The sequence below is a fragment of the Tachyglossus aculeatus genome, chromosome 4 (genome assembly GCF_015852505.1).
Source record: "Tachyglossus aculeatus isolate mTacAcu1 chromosome 4, mTacAcu1.pri, whole genome shotgun sequence".
NCBI lineage: Eukaryota > Metazoa > Chordata > Mammalia > Monotremata > Tachyglossidae > Tachyglossus > Tachyglossus aculeatus.
In genome coordinates, this window is record NC_052069.1 from 52,063,685 (window position 1) to 52,081,029 (window position 17,345).

General features: G+C 41.4%; 1 protein-coding gene across 1 annotated transcript in view; it reads right to left on the reverse strand.

The window, feature by feature from the left end:
- Positions 1–17,345, reverse strand: part of DPYD (dihydropyrimidine dehydrogenase) — an 884,509-nt gene that overhangs the window by 159,850 nt on the left and 707,314 nt on the right. The window contains exon 19 of the mRNA XM_038745292.1: positions 7,922–8,064. Coding sequence (XP_038601220.1) covers positions 7,922–8,064 — 143 coding nt within the window. The remainder of the gene's footprint in view (positions 1–7,921; positions 8,065–17,345) is intronic.

Sequence of the window (17,345 nt, forward strand, 5' to 3'; positions counted from 1 at the left end):
ACTGTTCCTAAATATGGGTCAAAAATTAAGAAAGCAATTAGGTTAATGAAAAATCTGAAACCCTAATCCCCTATTTCCCACAGATTCAATGACTTTGAAGGAATCATTTCAACCAGTGTCTTCTAAGGATACATGTTGGCAACCCAAGAAAACTCTGCTTGTATACACATTCATTTTTGCTACTTTGCTACACATTCTGATGACAGTTTGGCCTGAGAACAGGGATAATCGTAATGATAATAATAATAACACTAGCATTTATTAAGCACTTACTATATGCCAAGCACTGTTCTAAGCACTGGGGAGGTTACAAGGTGAACAGGTTGTCCCTACGTGAGGCTCACAGTCTTAATCCCCATTTTACAGATGAGGTAACTGAGGCCCAGAGAAGTGAAATGACTTGCCCAAAGTCACACAGCTGACAAGCGGCGGAGCCGGGATTTGAACCCATGAGCTCTGACTCCAAAGCCCGGGCTCTTTCCACTGAGCCACACTGCTTCTGAGGGATCACACTCAGCATAGTTCACACCAATGTATTTCCTAAAAACACTTTCTTCAGGTATTAATTTCAGGCCTGTAAGTGGCAAGAGTTCCTATTCAGCTATTCCCCTGCCTTCCACTACTTTTTGAGTTACAAAAGGGGCTAATACTTAAAAACACCTTGGAATATTGGAGTACTGACCCTTTCTTGGGTCTTCTGGCAGGGGATACCACTGTTTTTTGTTGTGTTGTACTTTCCCAAGTGCTTAGTACAGTGCTGTCCACACAGTAAGTACTCAGTAAATACGATTGAATGAGTGAATGAATGAATTTATTATAATGATGTGCCTTCCTTTGTATAAAAGTCTTATTGCAGCTTCTCAAATTTGAGGAAAAAAAGCACTGGATGATGTTTCTACTCCCTACTTATTAAGCAACCCAGCTCGCATTATTTTCTCCTTATGTGCCCTCTTTCTTGTCTCCACCATCTCCACCATCAACTGTGCTTAGTACAGTGCTCTGCACACAGCAAGTGCTCAATAAATATGATTGAATGAATGAATGAACTGGCTCTCATTCAGGACTCTCCTCCTACCTGGAACTGCCTCCTTCATTTCTGATGGGTCACTGCTCTCTCCATTTTCTAAATCCTTCTGAAATCACATCTTCTCCTGGAACTCTTTTCCAATTCATCTAATCTTTAATCTTCCCATTTAATATCTCCCTCAACCACCACTTCAGTCCCACAGTGTCATCTAAGTCCTTAAGTATTCATATCCCTTTAATGATACTTAGCTCATTTCCTCCTACCTGGAATTGATTTTAGTTTGTCTTTCCTGCTAGATTGCAAACTCTTTGAGGGCAGGAATTATGTTTACTAATTCTATCATACTCTCCCAAGCACCTTGTAATCAGCCCAGAGGAAGTACCTGATAAATAGTACTGATTGATGAAAATATGAAGCCTCTCTTAATAATGAGTTTAAGAAAGAAGATTTGGCAGTTTGCCCTAAGAAAAAAATATCAAAATACTTTTTTGGTGTTACTCCCAAACATGGTAAAAAGCCTCTGTAATAAAGCCAAAATTTCATAAATCTCTACGATTCAAGAATACTGACCTCATAGTAGGGACATATAGACTTAATTCCTGGATACATTTTATTTTAGTTTTAGTTTTTAAATCATTGTATGAGATTGAAGATGGGCCACACACTTTTAGTATTTGAAGTCATTCTCTTACTCTGGAAAATAACGGAAATCTGGAAAGTGCTTTCTCCTGACCAATTAGCAGATTGATGATCCTCAAAATCACCAACAGTGTTTACTGAACACTTACTGTGTGCAGAACACTGCACTTGGTTATGGGGAATATAAACAAGAAGCTACTTGAGGAGTTGACAGTCTGATAGGCAACGCTAATAGACACAAATTGCCACATATACAATCGCTAAAAAGTAGTAAGAGAATAGATAGAAATGATACAAATAAAAAATTAACAATGAAATAAACCAATAGCTGATAAAATAAGCAAACAGATAAACAACCAAGTATCGAATGAGTTGATGGTGTGGCCTGAGAAGGAAGATGGAGTTTAGTCAGATAATCGATTGCTTGATTGAAGGTACCTTTCAGGAGAGATTTGAAGGAATAATAATAATAACGACAGCAATAACAATAGTAAGAATAATGACACTAACAAAATCTGTTAAGTGCTCTATTAAACCCTGGGGTAGATACAAGATAATCAGGTTGGCCACATTCCCTGTCCTGCATGGAGCTTAAATCTAAGTGGGAGGGAAAGCAAGTATTAATCCCCTTTATTCAGATGAAGAAACTGAGGTACAGAGTAGTTACGTGACTTGCCTGAGGTCAAAGAAACATGGTTTGGCACAGTTGGGGGAAGATAGTACCATACAGGTACCTAAACTCCCCACCATCCCCTTCATCCACTCTCTCTGATTCTGCCTAGCCATCTTTCGAGCTATCTTCTACCTATTTTCAAAATCCATTCCCCTCTACCCTCAAGCCTCTGATTCTATTCCCTCTCACCACCTGAAAACACATGCTTCAACTCATCTTCCTTCCTTCCTTGACTGACAGTTTCAAGCTCTTATTCTCTAAAGGCTAGTTGCACTCTGCTTCAAACTAGCTCATGTCTCCTCTATATTAAAAAAAACTTTATCTGTCCACCACTGGATACTCCCTCCCTGCAGAAGCATGGTCTAGTGGAAAGCAACAGGCCTGGTAATCTTAGGACCTCTGTTCTAATAGTGGGTCTGTCTTGCCTGTTGCATGACCTTGGGCAAGTTACTTAACTTCTTTGTGCTTCAGTTTCCTCATCTGAAAAATGAGAATTCAGTACCTGCTCTTTCTCTACCATAGAGTGGGAGCCCGATGTGGCACAGGAACAACATCTGACCTGGTTATATTTCATTTTCTCCAGTGCTTTGTACAGTGCTTAACACATAGTAAGCACATAACAATATAACAACTATTACAGCTATTAACAATATCCATCTATCTTCTGTCTCCCATTCTCGTACAAATACTTAGTACATCCACTTCCCTCTCTTCCTTTTATCCAACTCCCTTCTTGATTCCCTACAATATGGTTTCCATTCTCTTCATTATACTTCGAACCCACTCTCCAAAGTCACCAATGGCCTCCCTGCAAAATCTAATGGTCTTCACTCTGTCCTAATACTCCTTGACCTCAAAGATGACTTTGTTGTTATGGTTCACAACTTTCTTCTCCTAGAGATGCTATCTAACCTTGATTTTACTAATACGTTTCTGTCTTGTTTATTCTTGTTTGCCCTCTGTCTGCTCCTTCTCAATCTCTTTCACTGGCTCTTTTTTCCCTTTTAATTCCCTAACTTTGGCTGTTGACCAAAGCTCTATGTGCCCCCTTATCTTCTGAATTTACACTCCTAGGTTTTCAATCAATCAATGGCATTTACTGAGTGCTTACTATGTGCAGAGCACTGTACTAAGCTCTTGGGAGAGTACAATATAACAGAATTAGCAGACAGGTTCCCTTTCCATAACAAGCTGACACTCAATAATTAGCATCTCTATCTGATGATTTTCAAATCTACCACACTGACCCTGGCCATTCTTCTTGACAATCTCATTTCTTCTTACTTCTTGACATCCCTATATGAATGACCATCTCAGGCCCAGTATGCATAGCACTGAAATCCATATCTTTTCTCAACCAAATCCTCTCCTCCAGCTAACCTTACCATTATAGTTGATATCATCATCATTCTTCCTGTATTTGAAGACCAGAACCATAGCATTATCCTTAGATCTTCCCTCACGTTTAACTTTCATATTTAGTCCGCCCCTTCCTCTTCATCCAAAAGTCACTGCTCTGGTTCAGACACTTGTCAAAAATACCAGATTGTCTTCAGTAACAGCTTTCTCACTAGCCTCCCTGATTCCAGTAACTCCTCTGTCGATTGCATACTTCACTTTACAACCCAGATCATTTTTCTCCAGTGTGATTCTGCATAAAACACACCACTTCTCAAGCACTTCAAATGGTTGCTCATTCCCGTCCACATCAAGGGGAAAATTATTGTGATTACTGTTATCATCATTATTATTAAATTTGTTCAGCACTTTTTATCTGCCAAGCACCGGACTAAGCATTGGGTAGATATATGATTATCAGGTCTGACCCAGTTCTTGTCCAATATGGGGCTCACAGTCCAAGGGGGAGGGAGAACAGGCAATTTAACCTTAAGAAGTGTGGCTCAGTGGAAAGAGCACGGGCTTTGGAGTCAGACATCATGGGTTCAAATCCCGGCTCTGCCACTTGGCAGCTGTGTGACTTTGGGCAAGTCACTTAACTTCTCTGGGCCTCAGTTCCCTCATCTGTAAAATGGGGATTAAGACTGTGAGCCCCCCCGTGGGACAATCTCATCACCTTGTAACCTCCCCAGCGCTTAGAACAGTGCTTTGCACATAGTAAGCACTTAATTAATGCTCTCATTATTATTATTTTACAGAGGAGGAAACTGAGGCACAGAGCAATTAAATGACTTGCTCAAGATCACACAGCAAGCAAGTAGCCACCCTACTGTTTCTGCTCCAACCAGGTACTCATACCTTCCCATAGCCCTTAAGTATATATCAACTTACATACTAAACACTGCAACAAGTATATATCCATTTTTCTTTTTTCTTCTCCTTTCTGCAAATTATTTTGTGTCTGAGTTCCCTAATGGACAATAAGCTCCTTCAGGGCAACAATTGTGTTGCCTAACTTTATTTTACTTTCTTAAGCACTTAGTACAGTGCTCGGCACACAGTAGGCTTGCAATAAGTACTAATGATCGACTGATGCGGGGGAAAGTTGGGAGCAATTGGTTCAAGGTGTGATTCTTGTGACAGTGGCTTATTTAGAAGGTTAGCTTGCATAATCTTAATAGAGCAAGCTGAGGGTTTGTGGTAAGAGAGTGGGCAGCTGATGTACTGTTGAATAACAAATAAATAACAAATAACAAATAACAAACTATGGTCTAGAGGAAACAGCATGGGCCTGGTAGTAGGGGACCTGATTTCTAATTCCTTTCTGCCAATTGCTCGTTGTGTAACCTTGAAGAAGTCACTTAACTTCTCTGAGCCTCAGTTTCCTCAACTGTAAAGTGGGGATGAAATAGATGTTTTCCTTCCTATTTAGACTGTGAGTCCCATGTGGGACAGACACTGTGTCCACCCTGGTTAATCATAATAATTATGGTATTTAAGCGCTTACTATGTGCCAAGCACTGTTCTAAGCACTGGGGTAGATACAAGGCAATCAGGTTGTCCCATGTGGGGCTCACAGTCTTAATCCCCATTTTACAGATGAGGTAACTGAGGTACAGAGAAGTTAAGTGGCTTGCCCAAGATCACAAAGCAGATGAGTGGTGGAAGCGGAATCAGAACCCACGTCCTCTAACTCCCAAGCCCGTGCTCTTGCCACCATGCCACGCTACTGCTCTGATTAACTGATTCTCTGATTAACTTTTAGACTGTGAGCCCACTGTTGGGTAGGGACCGTCTCTATATGTTGCCAACTTGTACTTCCCAAGCGCTTAGTACAGTGCTCTGCACACAGTAAGTGCTCAATAAATACAATTGATGATGATTAACATGTATCCACCTCAGTGCTTAGAACAGCACTTGACACACAGTAAGCCCTTAACAAATACCATGAAAAAAATGATTCTGTGAATTGATCAATCACTGTTATTTATTTTAAGTATTTACTGTATTCAAAGCACTGTACTATGTGCTTGGGAGCACACAATACACCAGAGGTGGTAACCCTGCCCATAAGGAGCTTACAGTCTAGACGGCCCTCAGGCTTGGGTTTCTATCCATTTTCTATCACATAACGGGTTGAGAATAAACGTATAGTTCAGAGGTAAAACGTGTTGAGAACAAGAAGATGTGAGTTCTTATCACATCTCAAATTGATTCACTATGTAATGGTCACCAAATCTCTTAACCATGCTGGATTTCAATTGTCTTATCTGTATTGTAGGATTACAATAACAGCAGCTCATTATCCCACAGGAGTTTTATTGTGAGGTTAAATAAGAAGGGGGCTTCAAGGTGTTTTGCAAATGCAGTTCCTACCAAGAACAAGGGATGGGTTGGTTAACATAATTGACCCAGGCAATAATACCTACAAGCAATGTGAAAAGGAAAAAAACATTTTGTTTTTGGAAAAAAATACAGCAATGCTTTAATTATTCATCCCACAAAGCCTGGAAAACCTTTTTTTTTTTTTAAGTTTTATTTTGATTTTATAGGGCAATATTTTCTTTGGGATTCAGGGTGATCTGGCCAAAGGAACATGTGAATAATAATAATAATAATAATAATAATAATAATAATAATAATAATAATAATGGCATTTGTTAAGTGCTTACTATGTGCAAAGCACTGGTCTAAGCGCTGGGGGGATACAAGGTGATCAGGTTGCCCCACGTGGGGCTCACAGTCTTAATCCCCATTTTACAGATGAGGGAACTGAGGCTCAGAGAAGTTAAGTGACTTGCCCAAGGTCACACAGCAGACATGTGGCAGTGCTGGGATTAGAACCCATGACCTCTGACTCCCAAGCCCAGGCTCTTGCCACTCAGCATGGCCCAGTGGAAACAGCACAGGCCTGGGAGTCCACAGACCTGGGTTCCAATCCTGGCTCTGCCACCTCTCCGCTGTGTGATCTTGGGTAAGTCACTTGACTTCTCTGCGCTTCAGTTTCCTCAACTGTAAAACGGGGATTCAATACCTGTTTTCCCTCCTTCTTAGGCTTTGAGCCCCATGTGGGCAGGGACTGTGTCCGACCTAATTAACTTGTACCTACCCCAACGCTTAGAACAGTGTTTGACACACAGTAGGTGCTGAATAAATACCATAAAAGCGATTTTAGGGCTAAGAAGACAAGGGTTTTCACCCCTGCTCTGGAGGTTTCCCCTTCTGGATGGCTTTAGGGCAAGTATCTGAAGGTGCAAAGGAAGTCAGAACTCTGGGGAGCATGGCCATGTTCTCTTTCAGGACAGAGCCTTCCTACCTCCCCAGTTCTGGGGTTACAGATGCCAGCTTGCAGTCATGGAGCTTACAGTTGAGAGGGAAACACAGATATTAAAATAAAGCGAGAGGAAATAGCAGAGTCTAAGGGTGTGCCTAAATAATAATAATAATAATGATGGCATTTATTAAGCGCTTACTATGTGCAAAGCACTGTTCTAAGTGCTGGGGAGGTTACAAGGTGATCAGGTTGTCCTACGGGGGGCTCACAGTCTTAATCCCCATTTTACAGATGAGGGAACTGAGGCACAGAGAAGTTAAGTGACTTGCCCAAACTCACACAGCTGACAAGTGGCAGAGCTGGGATTTGAACCCATGATCTCTGACTCCAAAGCCCGTTCTCTTTCCACTGAGCCCGCTGCTTCCATTGGGGTGGAGTGAGAGTATCAAAGTCCTCAAGGGTGATGTATGATGTATGAAAGAATCAAAGTCCTTGAAGAGTAGTAATAATAATAAATGTGGTATTTGTTAAGCACTTACTATGTGTCAAGCATTATTCCCAACACTGTGGAAGATTCAACTAAGTCCCACACAAGGCTCCCAATCTAAGTAGGAGGGAGAACAGGGATTGAATCCCCATTTTACAGATGAGGTAACGGAGGCAAAGATAATTGAAGCGACTTTTCCGAGGTCACACTGCAGGCACATTGTGGAACTAGAATTAGCACCCAGGTCCTCTGACTCTGATCTTTCTAAGAAGCCATGCTGCTCCTCAGACTCAAGCGTACAGACCCAACCAAGTGTTCAGTCGACACAGAAGGGAGGCTGGATAGACGGATGGAAGAGGTGGGATGAGAGCTCAGATCTGCGTTCTTACCATATAGATAGAAATTGTAGTTTTAAACAAATACCTGCAGCACTGATGCACCACTATGAAGAAATTGGAGACCGCTCTCAGCTGAGTCAATTCCACCAGTAGCCAAAATAGGAAATCCAGGCAAAGACCGAGCAATAGCTGATACGGCTCTCAGGGCTATAGGTCTGATTGCAGTTCCTACAAAAAAAAAAATACATCTTTAATCCAAGGGTAAAGAACACTGAGCATCGGATTTATCCTGAGCATGGGATGGCAGTGCCGCGCTAGACAAAATACAATCGGCATTATCTATATTTAACGTATAGATCTATAAACATTCCACTGTTCCAAAGCGTGTTAATTTGTAAATGGATGTGGATCTATTTTTAAGCAAGTTGTCGCTATTATTATTCCATGTGGAAGTGTTATGCAAGTGGGTGTAATAGTCATGAAACCGCAGATAGAAACGCTTGCATATTGCGTTTGATATATAGTGATGGGGAAGAAAATTGGATGGAACATTTAAGCATCTGTTTAGAAAAGAACAAGGAACAGCAGATTTAGAAAAAGAAAACAATTACATACAGTACATAAATAGACATGAGCTCTGTTATGTTTCCACAAAGTATAAGGCAGCTGCTGTGAATATAGAGAGTGTGCAAACAAGTAAGGTGGTGATGAACTTACTTGTTCTATACTGTGTTTAACGTTTATTTTTTGATATCTGACCCCTTACCGTGGCCTTATCTGGTGTGTCTCCCACTAGACTGTAAGCTCATTATGGGAAGGGGGGAATGTGTCTGCTTATTGTTGTATTGCACTCTCCCAAGGGCTTAGTACAGTGCTCTGCACACAGTAAGCCTTCAATAAATATGATTGACTGGCTCTCCTATGTTGACCCTCCTTTTAATGCAGGGCTACTGCAGAGTGACGGCCTTACCTAAGCTCCCTGTTTTCCTTTAAACTTTTCAACGAGCTCTAAGGCAGTTTGGCTTTGGTTGCACCCTATCATCATCATCAATCATATTTATTGAGCGCTTACTATGTGCAGAGCACTGTACTAAGTGCTTGGGAAGTACAAATTGGCAACATATAGAGACAGTCCCTACCCAACAGTGGGCTCACAGTCTAAAAACCCTATGTCTCTTCCTGGCTCCTTTCACTGTTTAAGAAGTTTTTTTCATCAGTCTCCTGCATCCTATTGCCTTATTTGCATTTTACCTGCCTCAAAGGTAAGATCTGCAGGGGTGGCTAAGAAAACCCCTCCAGAAGATGAATCTGGTAAAGAATACTTGGCAGTCTTCTTCCACTGCCTGTTTATTGGATGGAGAGTGAGGGTTTTCTCTCTTTGTGAAGCAGCGGGGCTCAGTGGAAAGACCACGGGCTTGGGAGTCAGAGGTCATGGGTCCTAATCCTGGCTCCGCCACTGGTCAGCTGTGTGACTTTGGGCAAGTCACTTAACTTCTCTGTGCTTCAGTTACCTCATCTGTAAAAAGGGGATTAAGACTGTAAGCCCCATGTGTGGGACAACCTGATCAATTTGTATCCTCCCAGCTCTTAGAACAGTGCTTTGCACATAGTAAGTGCTTAACAAATGCCATCATTATTGTTATTATTATTCTCTAACAAAGGGCTACAGGTGGGTCAATCAAGTAATCAATAGTATTTATCATTATTATTATTATTGTTATTATTGTAATTGTTAAGCACTTACTATGTGCCAAGGACTGTTCTGAGCCCTGGGGTAGTTGTAAAGGAATTAGGTTGTCCCACATGGGGCTCACAGTCTTAATCTCCATTTTACAGATATGGTAACTGAGGCACAGAGAAGTTAAGTGACTTGCCCAAGGTCACACAGCAGACAAGTGGCAGACTGACTCCCTAGACCATGTTCATTCCACTATTCATTTAGTGCTTACTGTGTGCTGGGCACTGTACTAAATTTTTGGGAAAGTATAACAGAACAATATAACAGACAGATTCTCTGTCCACAGTGAGCTTACAGTCGAGGGAATCCCCATTAGAAAACACATTTGTTCAGAGAAAACCAGGACACTGCATTTGCTGAAACTAATTTTGCATTTACACTTGCGGATGTTAAACTTTATACATTCCTGGATTAAACACACAGCAATGTAGCATGGCTCTGAAAGTGACAGCCAAGTGCTTGCAGAAAAATTGCCTAGTGACTGCTCTCCTTCAGTGAGTCAATGGAATTTACTTAGCGCTTACTGTATGCAAAGCACTGGGGAAAGTACAATAATAGAATAAAGCTAGTAGAGTGCCAGCAGGAAGCTTAAACTCATCAGGGGACACTGACATTATCCACCTTAAATATTTAGGGGACATCCTAAATATTTAGGGGAGAAGCAGCGTGGCTCAATGGAAAGAGCCCGGGCTTGGGAGTCAGAGGTCATGGGTTCAAATCCCGGCTTCGCCACTTGTCAGCAGTGTGACTGTGGGCAAGTCACTTAAGTTCTCTGTGCCTCAGTTCCCTCATCTGTAAAATGGGGATTAAGACTGTGAGCCCCCCGTGGGACAACCTGATCACCTTGTAACCTCCCCAGCGTTTAGAACAGTGCTTTGCACATAGTAAGCGCTTAATAAATACCATTATTATTATTATTATTATTTATTATCCTATCTAATGTTACTAACCATCATTGTTCCCTCATTACAGCTGGTTCTCCAAGTTCCAAGAGAGTTTATGGAGTGCTTTTATAGCCAATGGTCAGGAACTCCAGTGGTGGCTCATCTACTGTCCTGTCAAACAAAAACTCCTCACCATTGGCTTTAAAGCATTCCGCCACCTCACCCCCTCCTACCTCACCTCACTACTCACCTGCTACAACCCAGTCTGCAAACTTCGCTCCTCTAATGCTAACCTTCTCACTGTGCCTCGACCTTGCCTATTCATTCATTCAATCATATTTATTGAGCACTTTCTGTGTGCAGAGCACTGTACTAAGCGCTTGAGAAGTACAAGTGGGCAACATATAGAAACAGTCCCTACCCAAAAATGGGCTCACAGTCTAGAAGCTCCCTGACACCTCACCCTCCTCCTACCTCTGGCCTGAAATGCCTTCCCCTCCTCAAATCAGACAGTTACTCCCCTGCTCCCCACTTCAAAGCCTTATAGTAGCCACATATCCTCGAAGAGGCCTTCCCAGATTAATAACAATAAGAATAATAATAGTATTTGTCAAGTGCTTGCTATGTGCCAAGCACTGTTCTAAGCACTGGGGTAGACACAAGGTAATCAAGTTGTCCCACGTGGGGTTCACAATCTTAATCCCCATTTCACAGATGAGATAACTGAGGCACAGAGAAGTTAAGTGCCTCACACAGCTGACAAGTGGCAGAGACTGGATTAGAACCCATGATCTCTGACTCCCAAGCCTGTGCACTTCCCATTAAGCCATCCTGCTTTTCCCTGCATCAACTTTATCATCTCGTCTGCATCACCCTGACTTGCTCACTTTGTTCTTCCCCCCTCCCAGCCCCAAAGCAGTTATGTAAATATCTAATAATAATAATAATAATAATAATGATTTTGGTATCTGTTAAACATTTACTATGTGCCAGGCACTCTACTAAACACTGGGGTGCATACAAGCAAATTGGGTTGGACACAGTCCCTGTCCCACATGGGACTCACAGTCTCATTCCCCATTTTACAGATGAGGTCACTGAGGCACAAAGAAGTGAAGTGACCTGGCCAAGGTCACACAGCAGACATGGGGCAGAGATGGAATTAGAACCCCCGAGCTTCTGATTTACAGGCCCATGCTCTATCCACTACGCTGCAATTTGTTTTTTTACACTGATATCTGTCTCCCCCCTCTAGACTGTGAGCTAGTTGTGGACAGGGAATGTGTCTTTTCATTGTTGTATTGTACTCTCCCAAGCACTTAGTAATGATAATTAATAATAATTATGGTACTTAAGTGCTTACAATGTGCCAAGCACTGTTCTAAGTGCTGCGGTAGACACAAATTGATCAGGTTGGATACAGTCCCTCTCCCTAATTGGGCTCACACTCTTAATCCCCATTTTTTACAGGAGAGGTGACTGAGGCCTAGAGAAGTGAAGTGACTTGCCCAAGGTCACACAGCAGACAAGTGGTGGAGCCAAGATTAGAACCCATGACCTTTTGACTCCCGGGCCCAAGCTCTAGCCACTATACCATACTGCTTCTTGCTTAGTATAGTGCTCTGTACACAATAAGCGCTCAATAAATACAGTAAGCACTCAACAAATATGACTGACTGAATGAATAAATGCAATTAAATGAATAAATGAATGAACTTCTGCTCAATGCAGAGTGGAGTGAGCACCTATTGGAGAACTAGATTTATACAAAACAGCGTTACAGAAACATGACCAAGGCCGTACTCAATCAACCAACCAACAGTATTTATTGCACACTTACTATGTCCTGAGCCCCATACTAGGTGCTTAGGAGAGTACAATAAAACAGAATTAGTGGACATGTTTCTGCCCATAATGAGCTTACAGTTTAGAGGGGTAGGCAGACATGAATGTAAATGAACAAATAACATATAATGGATAATTTCATTACATGTACATGAATGATGAGTTGGGTCGAATATCAACTGTCCAAAGAGGATGGACCCAAGTTCATAAATATCACAGAAGGGAGGACAAGCTGGGGAAAAGAGAGCTTAATCGGGAAAGGCCTCTTGGAGGAGATGTGACCTTAATAATGTTTGGAAGGTGGAGGGAGTAGTGGTCTGGAGAATACAGTGGCGGAGAGAGTTCCAGGCTAGGGGGAGGATGTAGGAAACGGGTTGGCAGTGAGAGAGACGTGATCAGGGAACAGTAAGCTGGCATTAGAGGAGTGGAGTTTGTGGGCAGGGCTGTAATAGGGCATCAGAGAAGTGAGGTAGGATGGGGCAAGATGATTGACTGCTTTAGAGCTGACAGTAATGAGTTTCTGTTTGATGCAGAGGTGGATGGGCAGCCATTGGAGGTTCTTGACGAGTGGGGAGAAATGGACTGAACGTTTTTCTTGATAAATGATCCATGGAGCAGAATGAAGTAAGGACTGGTATCGGGAGAGACTGGGGCCGGGAGGTCTTGAGGATCTGATAATTCATTCAATCATATTTATTGAGCGCTTACTGTGTGCAGAACACTGTATTAAGCGCTTGGGAAGTACAAATTGGCAACAGAGACGGTCCCTACCCAACAGTGGGCTCACAGTCTAGAAGGGGGAGACAGAAAACAAAACAAAACATATTAACAAAATAAAATGAATAGAATAAATTTGTACAAATAAAATAAATAGAGTAATAAATATTAAGAGCTTACTAGGAGCCGAGCACTGGATCAGCAGGGTAGCAGTTTGGATGTAGAGAAAAGGGTGGATTTTAGCAGTGTCGTGAAGGCAGTAAGCAGCATGGCTGACAAGGAATGTGTCTACCACTTCTGCTATATCGTATTCTCCCAAGGGCTTAGTACAGTGTTCTGCAAAGCACTCAATAAATACAATTGATTGATACTAGAGAGCCATTCCCCAGAAGCCCTGCCTGTCCCATCCATTTTCTAAAAAATGAAAACATGCTCTGATCAGTAGGTGATGCAAGAACTAATAGTAGAAGTTGTGAATAAGACCATGTAATGCAACTTGAGAGGGTCAGCAGCCAGTTCTCGGAACTTGGGTGACATCTTGCAATCAGTCACCCAACTTGCAAGCATGAGGTAGGCAGGCATGAGGCAATCCCTTCTTCAATGCTGCTTGTTGGCAAATATGAACAATTTGAGGATTTTTTTAAGCAATGTAGATGCCTTGCAATTTTAGAAATTACTCATACCTTTCTGTATGTGTTTGGATTAACAGTGTTTTACTAGTGAATTCTGACCAACCACCATACTGTTGGTCTCTCTTGAGTGAGGTCAGCTCCCTAAAAGCATCCACACTCAGGATACTTGAAACCTGAGGCATTAACAGGGCTCGTATTGGGATAAATTAGTTTCTACCTCCCAAATTGGAGATTTCCAGAAAAAAAAGTTTGCTAAGAACTTAATTATTCCTTGGTATGTCACCCCTGCAGAGGAATCACCAATCTATTCTATACATCAGGAACAATTGATGATTCTATTGCTACAATAATCCTAGAACAAGTTAGAGAAAAAACAAAGGACAAAAAAAAAGCTAGGATTAAAACAGTGTTTAAAAGGAAAGCTCATTAAAAAAATACATTCCCCATTTAAGTCTTTCGGCAGACATTTATTTAGCTAACCCTTTTTATTATCACTGACATACCCAATGTCTATAAAGGGATGGCTCCTTAAGACATCCAGTACTCTGAAATAACAAAGGAGTATCGGGATTCTTTTTCTTACTTAGCTGGCCCAAGAGAGAAAGGGAAATATGAGCTAAGGAGTTTAATAATTTATTTCTAACTGCACTGTTAGAAGACTATCATTAACACTACGGGGTGAAATTTCAAAGTGGTACATAGGGATTTGGGAACACATCTCCAATTGATATTAATGGACATCAAATGGCAAAATCCCAGAACACAGCTTTGAAAATTTACCTGATTACATTTAAAGGGCAACAGCATTATACAGGTGTTTAAAACACCGGCATCCTTTAAGTGGCATTTGAGGATGTTCTTGGAGGCTATAAGACTTTCTGTTAAATGATTTTCTTCTTTTCCTTAAAGTGTTTCTGTTTCTTTAATGAAAAGGAAACCTTGTAGACCATTAAAGATGCTTTTAAAAATGAACAGGTAGTACATTCTTTGTGAAAAAGTTGGTACAGAAAGTGAAATAATTGATCATATTGTTGCTGTGCAATAGTACAATCTATTTTATTTCCATTTTACACCCTATATTGTCAGATTTATTAGAACTGCACTGATTAAATATGATGTGGATTCTACCTGTTCTTAGGCTTATTAATACTTTTTATGGGTTTATGGAAAGGAAGTGAAGATATAAAAATAAATCTGTCGAAACTGCAGGGTTTGGAATTATCTCAGTACAAGGGGCTAAGGAAGAAAGATAAAATACTGACTGTGGATATAAAATGGGGCTGAGCAAAAATAAAGTGACATTTCCATATGAACCTCTGTCATATTTGTTAACATAGTTGGCCCCACCACATAATTACTCCACTTCAATTATTTAGGAGGAAAGAAAATATTATTTTTGGAAGTGCATAACTGTAAAGAGATCACTCTTCACATGCTGGGCGAGGAAGAGGAGAAAGGTAAATATGAGACAGAACAGCAAGGGGAAGGACTTCCTTCATGGAGACAGTCCCCTCTCAGGAAGGAGAGAGAAGAGGGGGAGAAGGAGATAGCACAGCACAGCAGGGTGAAGGCAATAATTCACTGAATGCTTATTGAATTTAGCATTTGTGAGGCTGCAACAGAATAGATCTGTTTTATATGTCCTGCCATTTCTTCTCTTTTTTTTTCCTATTAATCGATCATCAATTGCATTTATTGAGTGTGCTTACTATGTACAGAGCATTGTACTAAGCACTTGGGAGAATACAGTATAACACAGTTGGTAAGCACGCTCACTGCCCACAAGGACCTTACAGTCTTCCTGTTTTTCTCTTTCTTCCCTATTACTATTATTGCATTTGTTAAGAATTGTATTCTCTGCTACACACTGTCCTAAGCCCTGGGGAGGGTGCAATTTTATCAGGTTAGACACAGGCCCTGTTTCTACTAGAGGCTCAAAGTCCAAGGAGGAGGGAGGATAGATACTTAATCCCCTTTTTAAAGTTGAGGAAACTGAGGCACAGACAAATTAAGTGACTTGGCAGAGCAGGGATTAGAACCCAAGTCCTCTGATTCCAAGGCTCATACTCTTTCCACAAGGCCATGTTGCTTTAGCTATTGCTAGACCTGCTTCAATCAATCACTTCTTAAATGACTCAAAAAGAGTGTTGTTATAAATTTTAACCCAATCACAATCCATGTTCACCCATCACTGAGGTATAATTTTATCACTTTTGATGTGATACTACATTTTAGTGATTTTTCAAGCCCTGGATTATGCTACTTAAAATGAACACCGAGAGAGAGAGAAAAGGGATCATGGGAAGGTAGCCAGAAGCTCAAAATCAGGCAAACAATGGTATTTATTGAGTATTTACTATGTGTACAGCATCGAGAAGCAGCATGGCTCAGTGGAAAGAGCACGGGCTTTGGAGTCAGAGGTTCAAATCCTGGCTCTGCCAATTGTCAGCTGTGTGATTTTGGGCAAGTCACTTAACCTCTCTGTGCCTCTGTTACCTCATCTGTAAATGGGGATTAAGACTGTGAGCTACCCGTGGGACAACCTGATCACCCTGTTACCTCTCCAGCGCTAAGATCAGTGCTTTGCACATGGTAAGCACTTAATAAATGCCATCATTATTATTAGTGAACTAAACGCTTGGGGAAGTACAGTACAGAGACGTAGCATGGTGTAGTGGATAGAGCACAGACATGAGAGTCAAAGGTCATGGGTTCTAATCCCAGCTCTGCCACTTCTTTGCTGTGTGACCTTGGGCAAGTCACTTCACTTCTCTGTGCCTCAATTACCTCATCTGTAAGATGGAGATTGAGCCTGGGAGCCCCACATGGGACTGTTGGCCTGTGTCCAACCCGATTTGCTTGTATCCACCTCACTGCTTAGTACAGTGTCTGGCGCATAGTAATCATTTAACAAATACCATAACAATAATTATTAATCATGATAATTATTGTTATGAAAGTACAACCAAGTTGATAAATGTGATCCCTGACCACAGAAGCCCTGGAAACTGTGGTGGAAATAGAAGAGGAAAACCCACTCCTCCTCCCACTTGCTTCCTGAATCAGAGTGTCTACCTCCTTTACCCCCTGCTCCCTGAACACTCCCCAGTCTCAATATTAATTTGTTCATTCAATCGTATTCATTGAGCGCTTACTGTGTGCACAGTGCTGTTCTAAGCGCTTGGGAAGTACAAGTCGGCAATATCTAGAGACCGTCCCTACCCAACAACAGGCTCACAGTCTAGAAGGGGGAGACAGACGATATTAATGCATAAGAAACCTCCACACTTTAGCTGGAGTCCCCAATAACCAAACCATTTTTACCTTACGTTACCAGGGCAAATGCCATTTTAAATCGCAGACATTATTTTGCTTGCTTTTCTAGTAAAATATTCAGAGTATTGGTTTTCTTCATTTTCCTTGATTTTCTAGTCCACATTAAATGATTTTTGATACTAATGCAGGCTGTAAATCCCCATACCACTTGGGATTCACAGGATCTGATCTCAAATCTACCTCAGTGTTTGCTTGGTACATGACTCCCCATGTCATGACATGACTCTTTCATGACATCCCCCTCTCCATCCCCCCATCTTACCTCCTTCCCTTCCCCACAGCACCTGTATATATGTATATATGTTTGTACATATTTATTACTCTATTTATTTATTTATTTATTTTACTTGTACATAT